This window comes from Aptenodytes patagonicus, chromosome 11, assembly GCF_965638725.1.
Source record: "Aptenodytes patagonicus chromosome 11, bAptPat1.pri.cur, whole genome shotgun sequence".
In the NCBI taxonomy this organism is placed as follows: domain Eukaryota; kingdom Metazoa; phylum Chordata; class Aves; order Sphenisciformes; family Spheniscidae; genus Aptenodytes; species Aptenodytes patagonicus.
The window spans coordinates 5632199-5659533 of record NC_134959.1 but is presented as its reverse complement, the minus strand read 5'-3'; the positions used below and the strand labels follow the sequence as shown (position 1 = coordinate 5659533).

General features: G+C 40.1%; 1 protein-coding gene across 2 annotated transcripts in view; it reads left to right on the top strand.

The window, feature by feature from the left end:
• The window catches only part of GAN (gigaxonin), a 42807-nt gene that overhangs the window by 522 nt on the left and 14950 nt on the right, over positions 1 to 27335 (top strand). Inside the window, exons 1-10 of one of the 2 annotated variants that reach the window (XM_076349063.1) lie at positions 3270 to 3625; positions 13720 to 13834; positions 14704 to 15054; positions 15555 to 15772; positions 16725 to 16846; positions 17328 to 17440; positions 18564 to 18713; positions 19040 to 19176; positions 19697 to 19825; positions 26894 to 27003. In XM_076349063.1, coding sequence (XP_076205178.1) covers positions 13799 to 13834; positions 14704 to 15054; positions 15555 to 15772; positions 16725 to 16846; positions 17328 to 17440; positions 18564 to 18713; positions 19040 to 19176; positions 19697 to 19825; positions 26894 to 27003 — 1366 coding nt within the window. In that variant the 5' untranslated portion in view covers positions 3270 to 3625; positions 13720 to 13798. Of the gene's footprint in view, positions 1 to 3269; positions 3626 to 13719; positions 13835 to 14703; positions 15055 to 15554; positions 15773 to 16724; positions 16847 to 17327; positions 17441 to 18563; positions 18714 to 19039; positions 19177 to 19696; positions 19826 to 26893; positions 27004 to 27335 lie in introns of those variants that run through there. The other variant, XM_076349062.1, reaches the window with a different exon arrangement.

Here is a 27335-nt window from a genome sequence, read left to right as displayed (position 1 = left end):
GTGCCGCCGTGCGCTCCCCCGCGGACCGAGTCCCTCCGGAGGAGCGTTCTCTGCATCGAGCTGCTGCTTTTCTCAGCTTTGAAAGGCCGTTTAACCCCCTGGGGGAGCAAATGCCCCGAACAACCGAAGTGCTTGCTACGGAGTGCCTGGCGTAAGCAAGCGACCCAGAAAAAAACAAACTTCACAACGATCGCAAGGGAGGCGTTCGGCCGAGGGGCAGCACCCCGCAGGCAGCGGCACTGCCTGTGCCTCTGCGCGGCGCTTTCCGAGCCGCGCGCTGGTGCAGTGTACCTGCTGCTGGCTTTGTGGGTGCCGGGGCTGGCGACCGGCGGCTGCGCCGAGGCAGCACTTCAGGACCGTGTTTTTTTTTTTCCCTTCTTAACGTCTTTTAGCAAGACGGGGCTCCGGGTGGTGGTTATGGGTTCTGAAGTACATCAGCTTTTAAATTAACAAAAATACTGGTTCGTCTCCCCGTCTCTTGTTCCCTTGTGCCCGTACAACACCTAAGAACATAACTCGGAAATTGCCAGAGGTATCAAAGCGCGGCCGTGCCAGGAGAGCTGGCCGCTCTTGGCAGTGGGGGTCAGCAGCATGTGCGGTCAAAACTCTGCAGTTTGACGGTGAGTGCTGGGGAGGACGAGCTGTGTTAGCACAGTCATGGTTTCTGAGGTGGCCCGGCAAACGGCTTATCCTGGACCGTGTTTTCCCTGAAGCCCATTTCATGAAAGGTCCTGCTGCAGCCATCGACAGCAGTTTGAACTTCTCCATCGCGCTCGGTGGTGATGAGTCCAGTGACATCAAATAAAAAGAATATACCCGCCGTAAGATTTTTATAGTACAGTATATACACCCTCTCTGCGTATCAGAGAGGGTAAATGAAACGTACAGGCGGTTAATTCCGAGGGGTTTTTGTTTTAAGTCCTATCATTTGCAGGTAATAAAGACATTAATTTTGTCTTAGTCTGTAAAGTAGGAGCAGACCTTCTAATATGACTTAAACACAGGATTATCATCAGTCTGTAGCAGATTTCTTGTAAGGGTTGGGTATTCCTTCCAGTTGTAGCTTCCTGTGAAGTTGTCATAAAATCTGCATATTTGCGCTAGGTGGGGATGGGGACTCTGTATACTACTCTCCAAAAAAAATATGCAGCCTGCTTCGGTGTCGTATTATCATCTGCTTTTAGGCAATATGGTATTTTGGGTGACCATCGTAGTACAACTTCGACATTCTCAAGTACAAAAATAAACTAAAAATAAACAGAATATGAAGTTGGTGATTAACTTTTAAATGGGTGTTGATCATGGACAGACTTAAAGAAACAGTTTTCTGCACTGGTTGAGCTAGCAGAGCTGAGACGTAAAATGAAATAAAATTCACAGAGAAGGAAGACCAGCAAGAATTTGCAAAAAAGGCACCACGGAGCCTATGTACTAATAATATTTTTTTTCACTGCTTGTCTTGAGAAGCAGTTTTGGAAGACTGTGGTGAAAGACAAATCAAAGACATGAAATTGAAATGAGCCATTGATCCAATACTCTTCAAGACGCCTGAATGCTTTTTAGGTTGTTGGTCATCATATTTCAGATGACCGTATGCCATATCTGAAATTCAGGTTCAGAAGGGTTGTTGTAGGTGGAAAGAGGTCATATTCTTGGAAAAACTGCTGTTCTGCTGTAACAGCAAGATGAGTTTACAGGAAATGTGCAATTTTTTACTGTGAAAAAGACTGCTTAATTAAAAGATACTGTAAAATAGTCTATGGAGAAGTACCTTTTCACAGAATTTCATCTCTAAGTATTGCATTTTGTTCATCTTTGAAAAATGTACTGGCGAAACATGAGTTAAGCGTGTGTGAGGAGTTGGAGCGCCAGACATAACTACATTAGCAACAGAACTTGTAGTCAGTAGGGTTGTGGTTTTTTTTAAACTCAAAATTGTTCAGGTTCAGATCCCATGAAGGAACTCATTAACTATGTGTGAAAGTAGGTTACATGCATTAATATATAAATATGAGTAAGTGGGTTTTTTTTTGTTGTTTGGGTTTTGGGGTTTTTTTTTTGAGCTTACTCATCTTTTCTCCTTGGGCTTGCAAGATGTAAAGAACCAAAAATACATGTACCTAGTTCTTCTATGGCACATTAAGAAACACATTTGTATTACCTACCTTTGCAGAGCCTAATTTTTACCTGCTGGCTATCTCTCTTCTTTTTATCGCTCCAGGATCTCCCATTTAGTCCAGCCGGTCTTCACAATGGGTAGAATTGGTCAGGTAGGTTGCCAATGACGGAGCATTACATTTCCAGCCAAAAGTAAAGTTTCAGTGGCTCTTTTTGGAGATTAATTTTATCTCCAGCCTGTACCTAGTCTATGCAAGTCCTGTTTATTTTGAGTGTTTGGTTTTTCAAATAAAATGATTGGTTTAGGTTTCTATATAAAGAGTTACTGCGGGAGACTCAAGAATTTTATGTCCTTGTATTTTAGGGGTAGATGATTCCAGAGCATGCTCTGGTACCAGAGGCTGTTATGCTTTCCAAACGCCAATCAGTTTAGGTCACTCTCATTTGAAAAATTCTGATATAAAGCTCAGAAAAATCCATTAACTAATTTCAGAAGTAAAACTTGGAAGAAAAATGAGTAGATACATGAAACTTTTACTCCGCAGTGAAGAAGTGGAAGTATGAGTTGGCGTGGTGTTTTCTGTATCTGGCTGTGTCATTATGTATTGTGGCTGTGGGCAAGTTGGTGGGCGAGTTTAAGAAGCTGTGTAGGGTTTGCATGAATGCTTAGTTTAGGGTGTGAGCAGGAAAATAAGTAGGCATGGACTTTCTGAGGGGGTGGTTGGGTGTGAGCAGAGTCTGCTGAAGGATTTGTGCAGCCACAGCAAGAGGAGCGTTACCTGTTTTTTAGTTTTGCATGGAAGCTGTTTGGCTGACTGGTTATGAGTAGGACACTTGTAAATTATAGTGATGTGGCTTCCCTCTAGTTATTTGGCAACTGGATTATCCGTGCAGCTCAAAAATGGCAGCTTCAGTGGGGAGAGGTTGAAAGATGTGAAGGGGATGCAGAAACATGTGGAAGTGTTACTGGTGTCATGGGTCCCGTCTGCCTGCCTTGTCCATAGGCTAGCTTCTGCAAGTACAGCAAAAAAATAAATGCCTGTTTCATTAATACATTTTCAGTCTGTGGGAACAAAAAGACTTCTAATTTTTGGGGTAGTTTGATTCTTGAGGTCCTGCCTCAACTGCTTAATGCCAAGTTGCTTGTAGCTCTTTGGGGGCAGTGAGGTCTGGGGTGGTTGTGTGAATTCCTACCGAATTGCCTTATACGTACAGGTTATCTAAGCCCTCTGTGTGCCCCTGGAGCACATCCTGTCATTTACAAAACACAGAAGTCTTCCTGCATATCTCTAACATCTTGTGGTATGTTCCTGAGCCTGAGAAAAGGAGGATTCCTCGGGAAGAGACTGCCATAGGACAAAGCGTGATTTGGCTCCAAGTGATGTTGCTGTGCATCCTGGAGAAGTTAAATTCAAGCCAGGTTAGCTCTTGATTTTCTCTTCTGTAACAAATCATCCAGAAGCCTGCACTTTTTTTAAGCACTTTTTGTCCTGGCAATTGCCCTAATGTAGGTACAATTCTATTGCCCCGGCTTAATTTATTTAGTTTGTGAGCCTAGTATAAATTATGGTGGCATAAGAGTGCTTTTACCAGAATAAACCATGCTTGAAACCATGCTTGTACTAGTAAGTTTGGCGTAAGTTGTAGCACATACCCGCAGACCTTTTATAGGATAGATTTGGTCCAAGTATTCCTGGTATCCTCAACGGTAGCAGCAGATGTTCTCATCTGAACAGATCTGTCACTGTCTGGCGTGAGTCGTTCCTGGCCAGCTGAAACTTGCACCTCCTAACATTCTGCTAGCTTACTGCCTGCTTGCCTGTATCGCAGGGAGCATGTGGGAACTACCTTAACAAAGAGGATATTGAAGCTCAAATTCTTAGATGAACTTAATGTTGTTATGCAGGGATTGTGCTGCTGTATTAGAAATTAAATTAAGACATTTTTGTTATCTCAGCAAGTTTTGTCTTTGGTTTTCATGCATCTGCGTGAACAGATTATGGATGGGTGTATGTATTCTGTACTGTTCCCCAAGGCTTTTCTAACTTAGTAAAGGACCAGTAACCATATTTTCATCTTTTTCCAGATGAGCATAATATAGCTAAACAAAAATAAAAATGTAAAATTAAGTTAATGTTTATATTCCATTTACTTCTAAATAGCTGTGCTTCTTGTAAATTGGTTTTGGTCAGAAATAACCCGATAGCATTTGCATCTTCTCACTTGTGCTGTTCAACCTTCTGACATCTCTAAAACATTGCAGACCTTGTAGGACCCTTGCACAGCCGCAAAACCATAACCTCTCTGCCAGTGCTGAAAGAGACTTCCGCGGAGATGTGGTGGGACGTGTCCCCTGTCACTGAACTCCTGTCCTTTCCTCTGCGTGCTGGCACTTGGAGCATTTTGAGTTGTTGTGAAACCGTGAGGAGGCAGTGTGCTGAGACATCATCCTTGTGTAAGTGTGCCTGTGAGCATCCTTAGGTGCTGGTATGAGAAGTGGGACGGGACGTCCGTTCTGCAGCGCACTGAAAAGGTGCGACTTGGCAGTTTTTGTTACACTTGTTAGACAATAAATATTGTAGAGCAAGGCAAGGTAGAAGCCAACATGTGCCAGTAGCTTCTGCTGCTTATTTCCTGATACCCGTTTGGTTTTTATTGACATTTATAGAGAGCTTTTATAGTATTTTAAACCTTTTTCCATTTGGGACTAGTACTGAAGTCACAAATACAAACCACTGCTGAAGCTGGGAGGTATTTGGTTGTCAAGACCCGGTGCTCTCAAGTTCTGGCTTAGCGGAATCATGCTGTGCTCGTGCCAGGTCTTGTTCCCTCTTCACTGGGCGTGCAGGGCAGCGTTGTGGTAACTGCTCTATCAAGGCGAGATCTAAAGCCATGTCATCTTCAAGGTTTCTTATGAGAAGTTTCTTTCTGGCAGTCTCCTGGGAACTTTACAGGCTGTCCTGGCAGTAGGAAGTCAGGAACAAATCAGGCCAGAATTTGCTTCCAGACTTTTAAAGCTGTTTTTTAAATTAGGCATAGCTTTGTTTTGGTGGTTTTTTGTTTGGTTTTGGTTTGGTTTTGTTTTGTTTTTAAATAAAACTGAAATGTCACCTGTGATGTTTTAGTGATAACTGAGTTGTAAAGTTTCTGTAACTTTGAGAATAAATCAAAATAGTTGCATTGTCCAGAAACTCTCTACCTGGCATAACTCAGGAGAAGTGCCTAAATGCGTGTTATGTTTGGATAAGTAGTCGAGGGGCAACAGTGATAAAGGTATGTTAAAAGCTTATGGTTTAAAAAGGAATTTTAAAATCACTATACCAGGCTTGAATGGGGAGTCATTAATTGTATTCCTGCTCCAACAAGCCCCTAAAGATGGCCTGAAGGGAGGAAGCAATAAGGCTCTTATCCATCTCAAAATAGTAAGAAAATACAGTTGGGCTGCTCCTACACATCAGGCAAAGGGAGAACTGGAAATCAGAGCATCTTGTTTACGCAGGAGAACTTGAGATGAAATTCCTTGGCCTTTCTTTGTATCTGAAGACGCGCAGTTCATCTGCCTGCCTGATGTAAGAGGCGAGTTGGGGTGGAAGGGGGTGTGGCAGGATGGAGCTGCTTAGGATGTCTGGGTAATTTATACTCTGTAGGTTGCCTTTACACCTGCATTAATTACCTTGTTTGGCAAAACTTTTATTATTAAAAGAACCTTTTTTATTAATAACTTTTCTTGCACGCTTTAAAATGTATTTTGTGGCTGGAGCAGGGCTGTTGTGAAGGTGGTTGTGTGTCTGGAGAAAGATCTGGAGTTGATGAGTCTGGACTTCTTGATGTGTGTTTTGTGTTTTGTTTTTTTTTTTCCTTTGAATCTGTTTTGTTTGCATTGGTCTCAGCTGCACTTACAAAAGGAACTTCCTCCTCGTGTGGACTGACAAATATGAAAAGTAACTAGTGGTTTTAAAGAATTTCTTTCTTCACTCTCTGTTCAGACCTCTTATTTCATATGTTGTACAAGGCTTTCTCTCTGTCCTGGTACTGAGTACCAGTGTAGCGTTACCTATACATAGGGGAGTCTCCAGTCTTCTACTTGTCTCCCGTATTATATCTATGCCGCTGCTTAATATTTCCAAGAAAACAAACAAAACAAAAAAATCACTGTTATGGGCAGCTCCGAAATTCCTTGTTGCCTATCAAGGAAATACATTCTTAATACCATGTAGTTAGTGGCTGTTTTATGTCCTCAGGCATGTTGGTTTACATCTCCTTCACAAGAGCTGTACTAGGCAGCTTAAAGTTGTTCTTGTTTATGGACATGGTTAGTACTCTGAATTGCAGACTCTTGGCTTTTCCTTCTTGTGCTGGTGAAATCCACACTCTTCGTTCCTTTTTCCTCTTGGCCGTGTCATCACTTTCTGTGATAGTCTTGCAGATCTCTGTTTTCCAGCTTCTGGCGTGTCCGGAGTTCTGGTGCCTTCCTCTCTTGGATTCCCTAAGAAACACAGTGCTTGTCACATCTTCCAGCTGTCCCACGATACTACTCATGCACTTGTAATTTTGTCCATTCGACTTCATACTTACCAGCGATTATGAAAATCTTTCTCTGACTCTGATGCTTATTTCTCCCATGGGCTATAAGGATAAGTGAGGTATAAAAACCTGATTAAACCAAGTTTTCTCAGCAGGTTCATTGGTGTTTTCCAAATACGATTTTAATAAGTCACAGGAAGGTTTGGATTATTAGAGACACACTACACAGCATTGCATTTCTTAAATATATTTAATGGTAAGTTTAACAGCATCGGTATGGTACTGTACTTGTTCCTTCTAAAAAAGCATTTTTAACCAGTTTAAAAGCAGAATTAATTTGAAAGAAGACATATTTTCAAGTAACATACAGTTAATTTCTTGGTTTAAAACTGTATTCCAGAAATGTCTTCCTTTGCTTTTCTGATGAAGTCCTAGTTCCAACTTGCTATCTAATAGGTGTAACTGCTGTTCAGTAGAAAGCTAAATTTTCAACTGATGTGGACTGGAAATCTCATGAATCGTCTATTTAGTGAGTGAACTTTGAGTGTCATGGGTAGCACAAAAATGGCATAAATATGATACAGATTTAGTTACTTGAGGAGATGCTTTGATGAATGTTCCATGCGAGCTAGCCTGCTGCCCATTGAGGAACAGGGATTAGGTATTTTTTCCCCACCTTTTAAAAACAAAGAAAGAAAAAAGCCCAAACCCACCTTTCTAAATCCAGTGGCAGGTATTTCTAATAGAAGTAGGTACATAATAGATCTGTGCTTCGTGTGAGAAGAGCTGAAGAGATGACTGCTGAACCAGGTCTACTCGGCTACACGCATAGGTGAGGCCGAGCTGCGCTTCATGCCGCGTACGAGGTGCATGGCACAAACCATTGGTGCCCAACAGCCAGCTCATCTGCATTACTTGTGAGTGACTTGTTTGTAAGCTCAGCTGGTGCAGTTGGTTGTTTGTTTTTTAAGTTGGCTAAAAAAACCCCAAAGTAAAATGAAATGGCAGGTACTTGCTGTGCTGAGAAGCTCCAAGAGTCCATTCTTGGGGACTGTGTTCGTCAAGTGTGTGTTCTGTCTACTTAGGGCTAACTTGCATGTTTAGGCAAGAAGTGCTGGTTGAGGGTAGGTTTCCAGTCTAGATTACAATCTAGCTCTGGATGAGCTCAGTGTAGTCAGAGTAACTTCAGATTTTCGGGGTAAACAAGCTCTTCACTGAGCGAAGCCCATGAGCTCTGTACGTCCCCTGTGCTGCTGCTGAAGGAATTGCTTTGTTTGTTTTCTTGGGGGGGGGGGGGGGGGGAGCCTTACATTTTTGCCTGACTTAAACTTTCCAAAAGATGAAAAAAATAAGTTATTCCTGGTTGCTGTTTCTTTTAAACCAAGCAAAGCAACTTCTGCAGGTTTTTGTGCTGAGCTGTTAGGTGGACTACTTTGCCTTGAGACCTGAAGTTGCAGTTACAGATAATCTTAAGAAGAGAGACATATGAGAGGCATAGCCAAAATCCTCTGAGAGCTGGCACCCTTTGCAGGGTGTGGTGAAGACTGTCTTTTATGTGTGCTGCTAAAGGCCAGGGTGCGACCTCAAAGAAAACCTTCTGATTTGGTTGTAAAATACCTTTTTGGAGGACGGCAGTGGGTGGAGTGAACTGCTGCGTCATGGTTTTGTGTTTGACCTGTTTAATAATGTGATTATTAAGGTTTTTTGTGTGCAGGAAGACCAGCTTTCATGGGAGAAAATGTTGCAGGGATAAAGACAGACAAATGAAAAAACTTCACCATTAAAATGGTCGATCCTAAGTAGGACTTAATTAGATTTAACATGGAAAGCTTGTACTTGAAAGACTCAAACCTACATAAGGAAGCCCACATCAGGAGGGAGACTAAATTGACCTTATGTTTGCATCAAAAGCAGAATTTTTAAGTTTTCTCCTTACAGATGCAAAATCTCAAAGTACTTGCTTGTCATTTTTGGGACTGAGTCATCCCTGTGAGCGTCTTTCAGGTTTGGTGCATGTCTTTGCTGGAAGCATTTGTTGGAGGTATAACTTCATTTTGAAATGCTAGCGCTCTCTGGAGAAGGCCAAAACACTGGTGCAGGTAAAGGATATATCATCAACCCCCAATTTTATTACTCTTTGGTTTGGAACGATGGCTTTGCTACTCTAATACTAAGGTTTGCTAATGTGGCAATATTGGCAAAGCTTGTGTGCACTAGCTCTTATGGTTAATCTGGGGCAAAATCATTAATTTGGAAAGACAGCTCCTTTCAGAAAGACAAGTGTGTCCCTCTTGTCTCCTGCAGTTTTGTTCCTGACACCCTGCTACAGCTGTGTAAGTAGGTCAGCGAACTGTGTTGTTTGCAGTGCAACGACGTGAGAGCAGGTGAAAGTTTTGTGTTGCAGAGCATCAAAACCGAAGCGTCTGTCTTTTGTTTTCCAGATTTTTCAATTGTTGTTCACTGTAAATGTTGTAAACCTGCTTGAGGTGAATGTGGTCTAGAGCATTCTCATTTACAGAGGCGCAATCTTTGCAGACAGGTGTTTTCTTTACCTGTTTAGGTACCAATATACCAGCACTCTTAAGATTTAAAGCATTCCAAGAGTTAGACTGTTGTTCTCGTTATAACTTATGTCACTATTGTAGGAACACATTGGTTATCTTTTCATAACAGTTCACAAATAAGGCAGAGGTTTTAAAGATAAAAATATTCCCACAGAATTCTGTCTGACTTAGGACAGCAAGCTTTATCGGTGGCGGCTGAATTCTTTGTCTTGGTTTTCATTTTGTTTGTTTTGTTTGGTGGTTGTTGGTTTTTGGTTTTTTTTTTTTTTAATTACTATTCCCCCTCCTGTAAACTGTCAACTGTAAAAGGTAGGAAAAACAAGTTTGCAGACACATGGGTCCTTTCTCAATGTGCTTCTCATGCATCTTAACTGTCCCACAACAGTGCTCTCACAGTGACTTGGCTGTAAGGCTGGAAGTAGGGTCATGTGTTTTTCTTTGTTTTGTTCTTTTAAAATGAGAAGTTGGAAGATCCATCTTAATTTTAACAAGAACTGTGGACAGTCTTAAATCTATCTATTGGGTTTTTTTTTTAATTACTTGAATCTGTTTTATGCTGTTAGATGTGAATTGTGACTCCTAGCAATATCAACATTTGTTCTTAAGCCATTGTTTGCATTTTAATGATTTACCTTGCTTACATTGTTGCTTACATGCACAGAAGAGGTATTGGATTTTTTTTTTCCTCGTTCTGCCTTATGTAGTGTCATTTGAGATGACTCATTAGGATTGTATTCCGTAAGTGATGTGGAAGAGCAGATTCTAAATTTGTCACACAGACACACAACATCAAGACACAACATAAACCCAGTTGTTCTTATGCTGCTTGCTCAAGGTGTAGTATGTGCCGAGCTGTTTTCCTGACCAGGTACAAGAGGTTGGGGTGGATGTTATGCATTTATAGAACACTATTTATGTTACTGGAAGCAATTTCAACTTACAATGATGATCTTCTTTATTAAAAAATGGAAAACATCCTTTTAAAACATGTATGGAGTCACGCTGCTCAAAATTAAATTACTTAAGAAAACAGCATGAAGAAGTTGCCTTGTTTTGTTTCCCCCAGCTCTGTATGTGTCTCAGCTGTGCTCTGCTCCCAGCTAATGCGTTTTCTGGTTGGCTGTGGGGGTTTTATTTCCTTCTAAATCTTGATGTTCTGGTCTTTCATCTGAATTAAGGAAGACCAAGGCAGCCTTTTCTGCTGTGATTTGGCAACTTAGAGTGCTTTTAAAGTAATTAGAAATGTTGTCCGGCGTAGGAAGCTCTCACATGCATGTGCTGCAGCTGGGCACATCTCTGTGCCTTGGTTGCTGATTGCCACTTCCAGCTTTCTGCCACACAAATCATAAGCTGAATAAATCACCATGGGGAAGAGCACGGTGGAAAGGAAACATCCTCCTTCCTGGGATACTGGCAGATTGGAAAACCTCTGCTTAAGCATAGCTAGAAACATTTTTTCTAAAGTGAACTTTATAGAGGACAAGGGTTAAGTTATTTCACAACGTGCTGTCCGCTCTGTCTTTCTGAACTGGGAACACACATGTTTTGAAACTCTCTCGTTCTGTCTGTTGCGTGTGTTATGACGAGGGTGCCCAGACCTCAGTTTGCTAGTGAGGTGTGGGTGCAGGGAACAGCTGATGCTGGGTGATGCAAGAGGAGGCATGGCTCCTTGCCCTTCACTTACATACCTCCTACTTTTTTCCCATCCTTCAGCTTTCTTTCCACATTAGACTCACAATTTTCCATCTTAAACTTTTCCAGCCCCAAACCTGGTTACAATATGTCCTTGCATTGTTTTTTTCCTCCCCTCTTCCCAACAGCCAGTAGCCATCCTGCAGTACTGGACGTGAGCGACAAGGAGTACCTCCAACTGCTGTTTGGGAACTGTTCTCATGTCACAGCTCAGAAATGTTTGTACCAAAATAAATAACCTAATAGTTTATTAGCTAACAAATTAAAGTAGTGTGACAGATGGATAACTACTGCTTCTCAGGACAGATGACAGGAACAAAGCTTAGTCTGAACTGGGATGCATTTGCATAAGGTGTGGATATTTGCCCACATACGAGTATCTATAACTTTGCAATCAGTCGATTTGTTCTCAAGGTTATTTTTCTGCTTTGAGTTTGTGTTTTGACCTTGCATCAGTGGTTGGTTTGTTTCTTTTCAGGTTAACAACTGTTGATGCCTAAAAAAGTACACAGTAATTAGAACATCTAGCCTGATAAGACCCAAAACCTCTGAACAACACTTTCTTGTTACTAGGAGGTGTCAGTGTAAAGTCCATGCAAGAGGTGATTTAGCTTGGGTGTGTACAGGTGATGCTAAGATGAAAGTTAGTGATAAGTAGCACTAGTCCTTTCCCTAATCTCCCCATTAGTGCTAGCATGCAACATGTTTATTACATGCCTTGCATCTGTTTTAAGCCCCACAATGTGTTGGACTACCCAGATTCTGTGTAGATACTGCTGTGTATTTGACCATGCCGGCTACTCATATGTACCTGATACGTATGAAATATAGATAACCATCTGACTGTCTCGCTTTTCTGGTGAAGGAAGCCAGATGCTGCAAACCTTGATACATTTTATGTTAAATTAAAAGAAAACACAGTTTCATCCCAGGAAACAAGACGCAGCTTTCATTACAAACCAAAAAATCCAAAGCTCGGGCATGTTGGCCTAATTAAAATTGAGATAGTTTGGATAGGCTTGAAAATGTGTGTAAAGAAGCCTTGATACTGGGTTAGAGTTGAAAACGTGTGTTACTTTTTTGTGTATATTCTCTTTCATTCATTTGGAGTTGTAGGCATGAAAAATGCACATTTCGTGTGGGCGAGGATGGCGCGCATCGAGATGCGCATTGTACAGGATTGCTTAAGCTGCGTATTTGGTTTAGAAGTTTTCAGCTGACAAGCTGCAAATCAATGTCTGCTATTGCAGCACGTGCTTTATTGGAAGTCACGTAGACTGTTTAGAACAGGCCTAATTTTTCCAATCTCATTCCAAGTGTTAGGAAATAAACAATTTCCTAATCCAGATTATATTGTTGTTGTTGTTATTATTTGTATTATAACTTGTGCTAGGTGCTGTACAAACACAGAATGAAGCAGCGTAGCTTCAGACCTTGTACAGTCATCCGTATGCATCAGAGTAGCGTTATCTCCCGGAGTGTTCTGCTGGCTGGTGATGCGTCTCTTGCAGCATAGGAAAGCAATGTAAAAACAAGACCACAAATATGATTAACTTCAGGGCTAAAATTACCATCCTTATTCACACTTAAAAATAGCTCCTTATAGACTAGGATTTTATTTGATGTGAGTTATATCTTATTTTGTGAGAAACTAATTCATTCTGATATGAGGAAGTGAAGCAGAATCTGCCCTTAGCTAAGTCCTATTTATGTATTTACTTAGTATGAGTGTGGATAGCAGAAGACTGCGACAAACTGGACGCTTTCAGCTTAGCAAAGCCACAGCTTTTCGCATTAAGAAACTAATTATATCTAAGAATATATTCAAATGAATATAAAAATGTTTTTAAGGCTTTTATTTTAATGCGCTGTGATGTAGATATCTATATATACACAGAGGTAGTGCAACAAGTTTTCTGGTCTTTATATAATGTATACTTCGTTGCCTAAAGTGTAGAAAAAAGATGTTCAAAATGATCTTTGAGCTCTTGTTGCTGTTTTCATTGAACTGGTGGACACTATTCCCTTTCGAACACTTAAAGTCGTCTTTCCTGGAAAAAGCGTTTGCACTAACAGATGATGGAAAGCAAAGCTGTCTGTTGTATTATTATTATTTCCCCATCTTTTCCCCCAGTCCCCCTCCATTCTGTTCAAAGGCACATTAAACTGTTCCTGGTATTTTTAAAGAAATTGCTCATAAGTGAAGCGTCCACTGATGTAGATGAATATTTAAAGCTCGGCTGAGCAGCACATGGGCTGTTTCCTACAACTGTGAGTGCACGGTTTGGTTATGGCCAGGCATAGCATTAGGCTGATAACATCATAAACTACACGAAATGGTAATGCAATCCAAATGTTTGTGCTGCCAGTCTATATTCTGATCACATCTGCTCACTGTAATTGTTTTTTTCTTGGTAAAGTGTTTTTTGTTTTGTTTTGGGGTTTTTTTCCACCTTTATGAAAGCAAATTCTTGTGTTTCATCTGTCAGCAGAGGTGCTGTTCTATCTGAAGTTCTGAGTGGAGTTTTTGAATACTTGTGATGAATGAGCTGGGAAAAAAAATTACTTTGGCCCTTTGATGCCATGGGTAGTTTGCAAGGCTGATGTATTTGTTCAGTTTGGAAATGTGATGAGCAATATTAGAGACCATACTTACATCCTTTTCATGCTAATTCATGGAGACAATTTTCACATCATATTGTAAGGTTTTAACATCTCTGTTATAGCTCAAGTGATCCATAGCTAGCATTTGTTTCTTCAGAAAACTGAGAGCAAGCAATGCCCAGGTTGTGAGCTTTTTTTTTCTTTTCTCTTCTCTTAGAACAAAATTGAATTATAATCCTCCAAAGGATGATGGCTCAACCTACAAGATTGAACTTGAAGGGATATCTGTTGATATCATGAAAGAGATACTAGATTACATCTTCAGTGGGCAGGTATGGTATTAAAAAAAACTGGATGGAAATTGAAGCTACTTGGCAAAGTAACCTGGGTTTTCACACTGCTATCCTGAAAGATAAACCTGTCGAGGTTTAAAGCTTTGTGATTAAAACTTCCACAAAGCGATATATCACACTGGGGCTGTGCATGTGAAGTAGAGGCAACAGGCTCTGCAGGAGTCATCTCTGCTCTTCTCGTGCAGTGGGGGAGGACTCTAAAAGAGTCAATGTCAAATGCTTGTATTAAAATTTGTGGCTACCTTCAGTAACCTGCTTTAAAACATGCAGTCCTTGACAGCTGTAAAAGACAACCGGTTTGACAGCAATAGAGGTTGAGACCCCATCACTGAACATTACAGTCTATCAGGCATCCCCCCTTACTGACCCTCATGCCCACCTCTCCAGCCTCTTGTTGCTGACAGCATGCCCCTTCAGATCTTTGTGCCGGTAGCCTTAGCAGGAATTCAAGTTGGTGTGTCCGGTTTATTTGGAACCAGATTGAGATTGCTGAATGAGTTTAACTTTCAGCAGAAAAAGAAAAGGCAGACGTGGCTTGAAATTCTCTTCTGGACATGCATTTTTAAAAATTATTTATTGCAGCAAAATTCATTTTAGGATCCCAGATTAGATGAGCAATTTTATGGTTACTTCAGGCGCAAAATTCTGCTTGATACCTTCTGTCAAGCAAATGCCTTTCCATCCCTGTGTTAATTTATAAATGTGTAGTAGTCATATAAATTTCTCGTAATTTTTACAGTGGCATTAATACTCCATTTTTCAGCCACTGAGAATGAGTGTAATGAACGCGGACATGTCATGAAACAAATGAGTGATAGTAGCTATAACTTCTAAATTAATTCTTGCAGATCAGGCTAAATGAAGAAACTATCCAAGATGTGGTACAGGCAGCTGATCTCCTGCTGCTTACAGACTTAAAAACTCTCTGCTGTGAGTTTTTAGAAGGTTGCATAGCTGCTGAGAACTGTATTGGTATTCGGGACTTTGCACTGCACTATTGTTTGCATCATGTTCACTACCTTGCCTCAGAGTATCTGGAAACTCACTTTCGAGATGTCAGCAGCACAGAGGAATTCTTGGAACTGACTCCTCAAAAACTGAAAGAAGTGCTGTCGATGGAAAAGCTTAATGTTGGAAACGAAAGATACGTCTTTGAAGCGGTGATTAGGTGGATTTCTCATGATTCAGAATCGAGAAAGGTCAGGACGTCCAAATGTTTATATTTTGAATGTGGCCCAAATTGGTGTGTTTATTCTAATCGGTGGGAACTTAAAATAGATACATTTCTTTCAGGGCTAATCTTGCACTTACAGAGTTAGTTGAATTTTGCCTGAAATGCAGACAGCGGGATTGCAGTAAAAGGGTGAAAGCTCTGTTGATAATGTATCATCTGCTGTCTTTATTATTTACTAGGCATTAAGAAAAAAAGGTACCTTTTTGGCATTTGATGATATAATCTTGTTTTTGTAGATATAGTCTTGTTTTTGTAGAGAGAAAGCAAGTAGCACGTTTGTAGTGAAACTTTGAAGACTTGATGCATTTTCTTAATAACATTATGTTGTAGGTTTTGTTATTACTTCCAAATATCAAAAATACTCTTTTAAGTTTTTGATAAATATGGAAGCATCTGTATGTATGAGTGCCTTAATGCTGTTCTGTAACGTTTGGGGGATTTTCTGGCATTTATCTCTTTCTGTAGGTTCACATGAAGGATGTCATGTCAGCGGTGTGGGTTTCGGGCTTAGATGCAGCGTATTTACGTGAGCAGATGATGAGCGAACCACTGGTACGGGAGATCGTCAAAGAATGCAACAATATTCCCCTCACGCCGCCCCAGCAGGGAGAGGCGATGCTGGCCTCCTTCAAGCCCCGGGGTTACTCGGAGTGTATAGTGACTGTTGGTGGAGAAGAACGAGTGTAAGTATGAAGTGGCATCACAGGTCGTCACAGCTGGTAAAAATACAAGTGTCTAGCATTCATGGCATGTCTGAAAACACAGTGTGGAGAGAATATGTGCACCTAATGGGCTTATTACTTTGTCATTTGAGTTTGGTTTTAAGTTGGTCATACACACCTAAACTACCTTTGTGAATGATTCAGCAAAAAATAGTTATTTTGTGATAATTTTCTGACATTCAACATGTAGTAGACTTAGAGTGAGACGTGTTGTTTGTTCAGTAAGAGTTGGCTGGTTGGTTTGGTGGTTTGTTTTTTTTTATACTGAATAGACTTTACTTAAAATAAGCACAGAAAGTTGGAGAAAGACTTTTCTAATGATCTAAAAAGCTTCTGTAATAAATCTTAAAAATAATGACTGTGTGCTTTAACTGTTTTGTTTAGAATAGCTGTGGTTCCAAAAAAAAGTCATTATTGGTGCATCTGAGATGCCAGGTGAAAATTCCTGTTCCGCACAATAATCCCTTTCTTTTCTTGAGTACCCCTTGCAGTAGAGGGGAGGGTTTTGTCGTGTTTAAATAAGTTTAGCACTTAGATGTTTGCTCTTTATAGAAGTGTAATAAAATATTCAAATAACATTTTGCACGTCAGTTTGTGGATCGCTTCACTCAGACATTGCTAATACTCTCTCTTGGTTCTTTTTAGTTTGTTCAAAGTGCCTTCATAAAAAAATGTTACAGGCAGATACAATACGAATGAAGTGCATCTGCTTTTTATGTCTCCAGTCTGTACAAAAATAAATTTACACATATTTGGTTTGGGGGTCTTCTCCTTATCAGGGAAATGCCACGCTTTATGACTATATATTAAATCATGAACAAGCAAGTTTCGAACAAAAGTTGTTAACAGTGAACTCGTAAAACTCTGTCTTGTCTTTCTGTTTTTGTTTGTTCCCTCCCCACCCTGTGTTCAGATCACGGAAACCAACCTCAGTGATGCGGTGTATGTGTCCTCTTTATGATCCCAATAGACAGCTCTGGATTGAACTTGCTCCTATGAGTATTCCAAGGATCAATCATGGAGTATTGTCAGCAGGTAAAGGGGAACTTTGTATTTGTAAAATCAATATTATGAAAACTTACCAGTGCCTCAAAATCTGAGATACAGCTTATAATAATATTTTCTCTTTAAATTTGACTGCACTGGGGTTATTTCATGCTTCCCCTTTGTCTGCCCAAAACATTACTTGGTTCTGTGAAAATCCCAGTCATCTGAGTGTCTTAAAATCACTATTCCCACAACGTTTTGTGGGAATCTGCTACATCTGTCTCTCCAGGGGTATTTCATGTTTTAAGTAAATTCTAGTTGGTGCATCACTGAATATGTTGAAGAGTATCTGCAGGGGTAGACTTGGGTCCAGATACAAGTATGTGCTTTACCTTCTCCAGTCCAGAGTTTGACCTGTGACTGGTCTGAATCTCTTAGTGAATTCCAGGATACAGCTCACCAGTCACGTCTTGCTGAGTGTACAGGTGTGAGTCCTGTTTTTAAGATCATGTTACATTTTGTTTTACAGAAGGATTTTTATTTGTGCTTGGTGGTCAGGATGAAAACAAGGGAACGCTAAGCTCTGGAGAGAAATATGATCCAGACACCAATTCATGGAGTTCCTTACCACCAATGAATGAGGCAAGATCACTATCTAACTGTTGGGATTTAAGTTTTTACTTTGGCAAAATGTTCCTTCTGCAAAATTTTATTCTGAATCTCCAGTCACTTGCATCTTACACATTCAAAATCATGCTACAGACTGACTTCTGTTTATATTCTGTTGTTATACTTGTGGTCTGATACTGACTGCCAGATCTGGAAAAACTAAACAATTAGTGAAGAGCTAGCTGTAAAGATGAACTACAAAATTTCAGGAATTTCATAATGAATCAGTCATATAGTATACTTAATGTTCTGTGTATACTGGCTTTCTAAAACAAGACAACTCTTAAATGGACAAAAGGATTGGACTGCGCAGAAAAGATGGACAGAGGACCGGCCAACATACAGAACTTGGCTTGCATAGACATGTTTAGGTTTGGTTTGAGTTAATGCTTCCTTCTTCATATTTGCATTCCATCAAAAACTAACAGTTTATTATTTGTAAACATATATCCTTAATACACCTGTGTTTTTATCTTCTTAAATCAGCGTAGGGTGTTTATTAAGAAATTGTTGTTTGCCACAGGATTTTCCTCATTACAGTCTCTGGTTGGCAAAGGCCCGTAGTTTTGGCCACATTTGTAGTTATGATGCATTAAGTTTCCTGCTTACTATGAGTAAGACTTTACGATACACTGTGTTTACTGTTTACTCACCCCTGTGAGACTGAGGGTATCTGTGCTCCTACATACAAAATAGAAGAGCTGCATTTACACAGATAATGGGTCCGAGTTTTGCTGCTGTAGAGACCTGAAAGCAACAGCTTAATCGTGGAGACCACTACTATGCAAACTGAAATACGGCCAAGCTCTGTTCTTAGGTTTCTGTGTGGTCTCTTTGGCTTTTGCTGCTCTGTCTTTTTTGAATACCCTTTGTTTTTTTTAGTTGAATAAATTAATAATCTTATTCTGGAGTTTAGGACTTCACCATTTAAAACCAAACAAAAAAACCCCCAAAACCAAAACAAAACCCAAAAAACCAAAACCCAGGCATAATACCAATATCACTTTGCAGGCAGATGTGCTGAAAAAAAGTTAGTATGGATTTATTCACAATGGCAGTTATGTTTTACAATGTTGACTTTATTGATATTCCTTAGGCACGACATAATTTTGGTGTGGTTGAGATTGATGGAATTCTGTATATTCTGGGAGGTGAGGATGGTGAAAGGGAGCTAATCTCTATGGAGAGCTATGATATTTATAGCCGGACCTGGACCAAGCAGCCAGACTTGACCATGGTTAGAAAGGTAAGAACTATATCGTATGTTATCGCATTACTTAATAATAAGTAGTTAATGCCAACATACATATATATATATATTTTTTTTTTCAACCTTTTGCTTCAAGTAGAAACTGTAACAAATAGTCTCAAAATGAAGTGAGGGAGAGCAGCTTCTTTATTTATATACCAAAACAAAACTGTGGCTGAGAGTTTTTATGCACAGCATTGTTTGACATGCGGTACAGGCAACACAAATACATACGTGTGTGTATGTGTATATAGTTAGTTTTGAGCTCTCAATACTGTGCATTTGTGTGTAATTTTAGATGTACTTTTTCTTTTTTCCACAAGATTGGCTGCTATGCAGCTATGAAGAAGAAAATCTATGCAATGGGTGGAGGCTCCTACGGAAAACTCTTTGAATCTGTTGAGTGTTATGACCCTAGGACTCAGCAGTGGACAGCAATCTGTCCTCTGAAAGAGAGAAGGTGAGTGAAAATGGAAAGGGGGGACTAGATTGCTGTGTACAACCTTTTTTAACACTGTGATGAGAGGAAGTTGTCCTTTCTCTGATGAATCCCTGAAGATGCCTGTCAGAGGCCCTATGAATTTCACCATGTCTTTCTGAATCATGCTGGCCTGTAGTTAACATGTGGCTGAGTAAAGAGAAGCACCCAAGCAATAAATACGAATTTTGTAGAAATACGCTCCTGATGTCACAATTAATACTACCCTGATGCAAAATGAAAACCAGAAATTGTAGTTCAATTGGAACTTCAGATTTTGACCAGAGAGAAATACTTTGCTGTTTTGTTCTTTTACATGGTCTGAATTAAGTGCTTACAACTCATATTCACGACTCATCTAATCTTGTTGAACATAAAAGGGGGGTGTATGTGTGTGTATATAAATTAAAAAAAGGTAAAAAAATGGAGAAAGTTCAGAAGGATATATGAAATGGTTTTGATATGTTGCATTTATTTTTGTTTTTCTTATTTGGATTCTCAGATTTGGGGCAGTGGCCTGTGGAGTTGCCTCTGAGCTTTATGTATTTGGCGGGGTCAGGAGTCGTGATGACAGTCAAGCCAGTGAGATGGTGACGTGCAAATCCGAATTTTATCATGATGAGTTTAAAAGGTAACTAGCTGCAGCTATAAACGTAGAAAACAGGTGCCTTACACACTCACCTGTCTGTTCCCCCCTCCCTTGCTCCAGCACTTCAAAGTATATTAGATCTTTGCCATGCATCTCTGTTACTCATTCTACCTTTTATGATCCAGTATGGCTGCTACCAAATGTCCGTCTGCTTCAGTGGCTTGTCCCTCTAAGATAGCAAGGCTAAAGCCCTGGGCCACCGTGTCAATCTCGAGTGCCCCTGAACGGGAGAAACACCTTGATCATACAGGTAGTTTGCCCGGTTCTTCCCCTGCATTCTGCAATGACTGCTGCCCCCCACCCATACTCGTGCCCTAGGCTCCTCGTGAGCGCTCATGGAGGAGTGTAAGTATGTACAGGGATACTTCTCCATGATCCAGTCCTATCTCCAGGGATTTACAGCTTAGGGAATTCCTAAGCTAGAGATAAGAAATCTCATGCATTTTTGTTCCAAGCATTTACAGCTGATTGCTTTTTGAACCCATGTAGGCTTTTGCCATAGGAAAGACACTATGGATGCTATACATTCCACAGCCACCTCGACACAGTGTGCATGGCTAATCTCCTTTTGTTTGTTTTGAATCTGCTTCTGATTACTTCCTTTGTTACCTCTTGGCTCTGGCATTGGAATCCACCTTACTACGTGTGGTAATTATTCAAAATGTTAAATTAGACAGAATTTTGTGTATAGTCACCTTATTCTCCAGTCATAACTGACAAGCTTTGATTTCTCCAGTGTTTTTTTCTTGCATATAACTATAAATTGGACGATTCTCTTTTTTATAAACTAAATTGAAATAAGACTTTGTGGTCAGATGTTTCAAGGCTTGTTGACAGTGGAGGAGATTAATACGTCTGTATTACAAGTCAAGACTGATTTATGATGTGATCTGTATGAAAGCACTCAAAAATAGAATGGTAGATGTACGTTCATTATATAATTTTCTTGCAAGAGGTAGATGTAAAAAGACTTTAATTTCTGTATGAAGATGTCTTCTGTGATGTCCAAACTAGCTATAATCGAGTGAAGCTGGAGAAAAAACACTCTTTAAAGTGGTTATAGGAAGCAGACAGATAAGAGAGGCTATTGCTGCTGATGCTCTCTAGAGTTTTCTAGCCCTATGGGGCTGTGGGGAAATGCTAAAAGCTGATTAACTTTTTGGCAAGAGGTCTTTGAAAGGGAAAGAATTCTGGAAAGAAGTGCTCCTCTATCTCCTGCTTGCTATTTTTAGTTGATTTGCCTGAAATATTTCCAGGCTGATTCTGTTCTTCAAAAAGTGATATATAATAGCTCATGATTCTGCACCAGCGACTGTAAACCTGTTTCACTGGATGATACAGACTGAGCTTTCATAAAGTGGAGCTTGAAAAATCTCGGAGGCTCCAGCCTAGGTGCTGCAGGTGAGTCCTTGGTGCCACCTGCTGACTGCAGCACAGACGCCTGCCCGGCAGTATTTCTAATGTGTGTATTTGTGTCTTTGCTTGGTGGCACCCCAGAGGTGTTACAGGATCCAAGTAAAATTACAATAAAAATCTGGTTGCTTCAGGACTTGTTCTAGCACCCTGTATTTTGTGCGCGTGGCACGAGGGCTGTGCTGGCACAGGGGAAGATGAGGCAGCAGCAAGTAATCTGAGTCTCGAGTTGCTGGAGGAGGCGTGCGTTGAGGGCTGCCGAGATATTCAGACTTTGCCTTTCTGCTCTGCCGCTGCACAGAATTTGAGTTTAGAAATTAAACTCAGCATAAATTTGTGCTTGCACTGCAGATGGCTCACAGGCTGTGTGTTTTCCTTTGGAAACGGAGGGCCAGCAAAGACCGGGACGATGGCCACCTCTGCTTCTAGCGCTGCTAGCTGGGGTTTGTGCCTCTGCTCTCCGTTTTGGAAGGCCCCCGGTTCCAGCCCCGGGAGGCAGAAGGGGTGTTACTGGCCAGAAGAGGGTGCAGTGTTACCGCGTTATGTTCTAGCACTCCAGCTCATGGGGTCTAACAGTTACCCCGAATTTTGGTACCCTGGGAGTGCTGTGCAGGATGGATGCCTTTAAGGGTGGCTGTGGCAGTGACTGTGAGACCTGAGCAGTTGTACCTGTGTGGAAAAGAGAGAAAATAGCCATAAAGGGACTTCCCTTCAGAGTGCAGTTAGCAAATGTTTCTGCCTGCCAAATACTGAGACAAAATTCTTTGTTGTCTGGTACACTTCTTTGAAGTAAGATTGAATCTGGAAAATTATCATAATTTCATTATATAGTGTTTCACAAATATCAAATGAATACCAAATGAAGGCAAGTCGACTCTCTGGAAAACATGAGGGTATTATTTCCTGGGCTGATTCAGAAATAGCAGAAGACAAACCTAAATCACTTTATTTTGAGTGAAGGATGAAAGCTTAAATAATATGCTTCTCTTAAGTCTGTGAAAACCTTATGCTAAATACTGATGTGTGTGTTTGATTAGTTAAGCAATTCCACTTGCACCGGGTGTCATATGCTCTGCTGTGCATCATTACTTGAGAGTAAAGCATAAGTGATGCTATAGATTTTACCACAGGTGGACAATCTCGCTCGCTCAGTTCCTTAGTGCATAGTTCATGTGGTATATACAAAGACTGATTCTTCATCTTAAACATTATGCAGTTGCTACAAGGTGATTAATTTATAATTGATAAGTGTGTTTATTTCCTCAGCAAGTTTCTGAAACAAATAAAGGTAATTAGTCCCCTTCAAACCAGCAGCTTTAAAAAGTCATAATGAAGGATATAAGCACCTTCAGACTCCACAGCGCATATTCTTTTTGTAGTGACAGTGAAGGAATAATACTGGAACTGTCAAAGCTGAAATATCACATTGACAGTGTATGTGTATATTATTGACAGAAGTCCAAAAGTGTTGGCTTAAGAGAGATTTGTGGAAAGGAGGAATATGTTTGCAAGAGCATTTAGCAGCAGTGGGTCAAAAGCACAGCGTATAAATTCTAGCAGTCTCAAACCAAAATTCAAAGTGTTTTTTTAATGGTTACATATCGGTGTTGCATACTTCATAATGAGCTACAGACTTTTCCAGTTGTTTTTAAGTAAGTGCTCAGTTTTTAAGAACTCCAGCATGTTCACTTTCTTTTTGAATGGAGAGAATTTTTTTGTACTGTGAGTTCGGCCATCAGATATTGTTGGTTTCCAGGTACACGCAGCACTGCACACGTGTGTGATCTGCATTGTTTTTCATATGCCTCAGCTCTCATTACCTGAGAATACAGGACCTAGCATCATCCTAGGCATCCAGAGTCCACGAGGATCTGAGTTACGGGTTTCACTTAGTGTATGTGTCTAAGTATGTACTTACATCAGTATATAAACATATTAATTCATATAAACCAGCATAATTCTGGCTTGAATTGGATTAAAGGACTGAAGTTTAATTTGTTTAATATTGCTTACTTTGACAGTAACTTACTCCAGAATAACTCACAGTGCACAGTCTTTCAAAATTGTTATTCTTAACCATGACACGGACTTTTCTAAAGACTAGGAATATGCTGAGATCTTCATACGAGCAAAAAAATAAACACTGAGACTCCTGTTAAGCTGTGCTGTATAAACAAGTAACAAAATAAATGAAGTGAGACAGAATAGTAGCATACACATGAAATGTAGACAGGATAATGTAGAAAATAATTCTCATATTTGAAGTACTTCTGTAACTGAGATTTTTTCAATTAATAAATGTTTTGTCAGCCTGTCTTTAGAGTCATGTGCATGAGTGAATTTAAGTGAACCGAGGATAGAAAATGTGTACGTCAGCAGGTTTTTTCAGGATGTAGATTTTTTTTTTTCAAAGGCTATAGATTGAGCTTTGTGTGCATTGTATCCTGTTTTTTAAAATATTGATCAAGCTAAAAATAGATTTAAAAAAATGTGAAAGTGTGAGAGGGAGATGTAAGGGTATCCTTCGCTCAATGATCCAGTGTTGGTCAACTCCATAAAAAGCAGGAAGTCTTAACTACATATTAAAGACCTTGATGGGTCAGTCTTTCCTTCTACCAGAGTTCATCATTTATTATATGCCTTTTTGCATCACGTAGGTGTGTGGAGAATTGGATGATGTCTGTACACACTGGTTTTTTTTTTTTCTTTTCAGTGTGGATATTTGGAGATATTTAATAAAGCACAAATTGGCTTTAGGATTCTTTGCAAGAGCTGCTGGTGGAGCTCTGTCTTTGAGTATAGCCGCTGCTGCCTTTCACTGGTGGTCTGTAAGTGGGGTAGGCTTTCTTCCTTCTTTTCACGAGCTCCTGGTTCAAAAGCATTATCAAAATTTGCAGGTATTGAGGGGGATAAAAGTGAGAGATACTTGTTCAGAATCAGTACTTGGTAAAAACTCCTTAAAAATACTCTTTTTGCTGCTGGAACATCGTAAAAATAAGGAAATGCTTTCAGCAGTATGTAAGTAGTAAACTAAATCTTGTGACAGAGTATATGTAATTAGGAAGATTCTCCCATTCAGTGTGTAGGAATTTCATTAAAAGAAAGTGCTTATGCAAATGTAATGAGAAAACTAACTGGCTGACTGATAGCGCTGTCAGATGAAAGGAACATGGAGAAGATTTTCATTCATTTGTACGCATGCTTTCACAGCTGCTGTGAGCTTGAGGTGATGTGTCTGGAGTATGTTGGTTCTGTATCGCATCTCTATTTACTTCCCATTTGGAAATAAAACAGTTACCATCCTGCTTATTAATTACAACAGTATGGATGGATTTTTTTTGTTTATATCACTTTAAGAGTGAAAAAAAATCAGGATTCCTTCCCTTTTTTTAATTTGAGTGGAAGCATATTTCAGCTTCAGAGCAGTCCTTTCTGCCTGTGGTTACAGAGGTACATGCCTTCTCCCCTGCTACTCTCGGATTCGGTTTGAGTAGAGCCATCCCAGGGAAGTACGCAAGAGTTATGTTCCAAGGAGTGTTTTCAAATTCCTGAAGACTGTGAATTTTTTGTCATGGTGTTTTTTCCATACTGTTCAAACAGCAGGCACAACCCACATTAAGCTGGAGCTTAGTCAAATTCTGATGAAACGTGACCCCTTGCCCTTCCTGTCTTTGTTCCTTCCTAGTTCTAACTGCTAAAGCTGCTGTAAGCGTTCCTGAAAAGTTGTGCCTGTTTTTTAAAGTATACGCGTTGAGAAAGGCTGAGGATGAATCTTCACAAGCAACTACAGATGCTTTAATATTATCCTTTCTTGATGTGCAGTAGGAAAATGCTTGGGTCCCACAGTGTTGTGGGTTTTTTTTATTTAAACCTCAAAACCTGGAATATCGGTGCAGACAAACCCCTGAAGTTTACATGTTTTCCAAGCTGAGACTTCATCAGTAGCTAGGCTGAAATAATCTAATTTTTTTTTCCCTTCTTCAACTGGTCCTATATTTACTATTTAAAAAAAAAAAAAAAGAAAGAAATTGTAGTCTTCCTCCTGCATTTCTCTGCCACTTATTCAGTTTTCATAATTCTAGGTAACTTGGTGCTAAAAAGCAGCAGAAGTACTGACTGTGTCCTCTTCCCACAGTAAGGAAAGGAAGTGAAGGAAATAGGGTGAAAGGTGTTTTGCTCTGTAACAGAGTTTCTAAATCAGTGTAGAGGACTTCTCCTTTTCTCTGTTCTCAGTTCATCCGTCGTCCTCTGTGATGGCTACAAACCATTCCCGTGCTTTCTGCAGAATCTTACTCCTTCCGTGTATAGCACAGACCAAACAATGGACAGCTAATCCTTTCATTTGGCCTTTAAAAATTGATCTCTCTCTCCAAGACAATTGATACGTAGCGGCCTCTCCTTCAGTGCCAGAAGAGAGTCTTACTTCTGAATCATGAGTTAAAATAATGCAGAATTTTCAAAGGTCAGCAGTATCCGTGAGGTTATTTCCTAACTTCTTCCCTCAAATTAACCAGGTGTGGCCATGAAAATACATGGGAAGCTTTTCAAAGGTTTTTCAAACGTTCCTGTTCTCTGTACATTGCTCCTAGATCTTTTATCAAATAATCACCTAAAATAGCATTGATTTGTCTGTCTTCAGGGTCTAGAAATAGTAACCGTGACAGCATCTGCAAAAGTGCAGCAGCATTTTGTAGAAATTTGTTTCAGAACCATAGAGAGGATGCTGACAAATCCAGATAAATGGGACATCTTTATGAGCCGGTGTCCCATGTGGGTGATGAGTACGTACTTACCTGGTTTCCAAAGGCTTCAACTGCTTTTCACTTGGTAGAAAGATCAGGCTGATGTAGTGTTGAAATGAGAATATGCTTAAAGTGAACATAAGGGACTTGTAAGATTACAGTAGGAGCTAGAAAGTGATTGAAAAGAGCCTGATATGTGATCAGGAAGGTCTGTTTCAATTCCAGGTAACGGACGTTTCTTTTCTTTCCCAAAATCCCTTACCATTTTGATTTCCAGTCTTCTGTCCCTTGTTTAAAGTTAAGCATTGCCAAGTGCTGCATTCTTCTTACTGGACTAGGGATTTCTTGTCACTGATAAAGTGCAATTAAAGAAGTTAGGGAATTATATGGGGGAAGGCACTGCTTAATAAAGAGGCCTTGCTATATAGCAATTTATTTCCCCTCGTATGAACTATTAAGACTTACATGCTGTTATGACTCTACTGATTTTAAGACAAAGCTGCCTAAAATTTTCTCTGTAGGGAAAATTGACTGGCATAGCTGTTGTAGAAGCAGCTCTCTTACATGCCTGCTCTCTTCCAGAAGGTCATACTGGGTGGCTGCAAGAAGAATTTATTCCAGATAGATTACACAGATGAGTGGAGCAATTCTGAAATAAAGTAACTTCAGGATAGAGTATCCCGAGATTCCCAAGCAGCAGTACCGATTGCTTTTCCTGGCTAGGAAAAGCCAAGACTGTCCTGAACTAGACAATGTTCTCAACAGTTTCTACGTAACAAATTAACTTGCACACTCTGCTTTTGATTCAAAGATGGCAGTTGCAAAAACAACCTGGAATTCTTTTAATGTGCTCAATAAAAATTGCATACCAGTTTTTTTATTATTATTTTCACAGATGGATTTATCTAAATGACCAGAACCTATGTATCCCAACTAGTTCTTCCTTCGTGTATGGAGCTGTGCCCATTGGAGCCAGCATATATGTGATTGGAGATCTCGATACAGGTCAGAATTAGAACTAATAACCTCCTGTTGCTTGTCTTCTTCCAGTCTTTTAAATATGTGGCACTAACGAGACCGTGGTTTTTTTAGAATAAAAGGCTGGGGCTATGTTCTGTTAAGTTACTGTTGTCTTCAGGGGAATTATGCTGGACATATAGAAATGTACAGGTTGGTTTTGTACATTGGAGCTCTTCAGAAACGAATTTGGTGCTATAAGCATTTGGTCGATTAGCAGTTTGAAGATAAGAAGAGATCAAGACTAAGAGTATGTTACTGCATTTGTCTAAATATAAGAAAAAGTGTTAGTGCCTGAGGTTGTTTCTCCCATCTTTGCA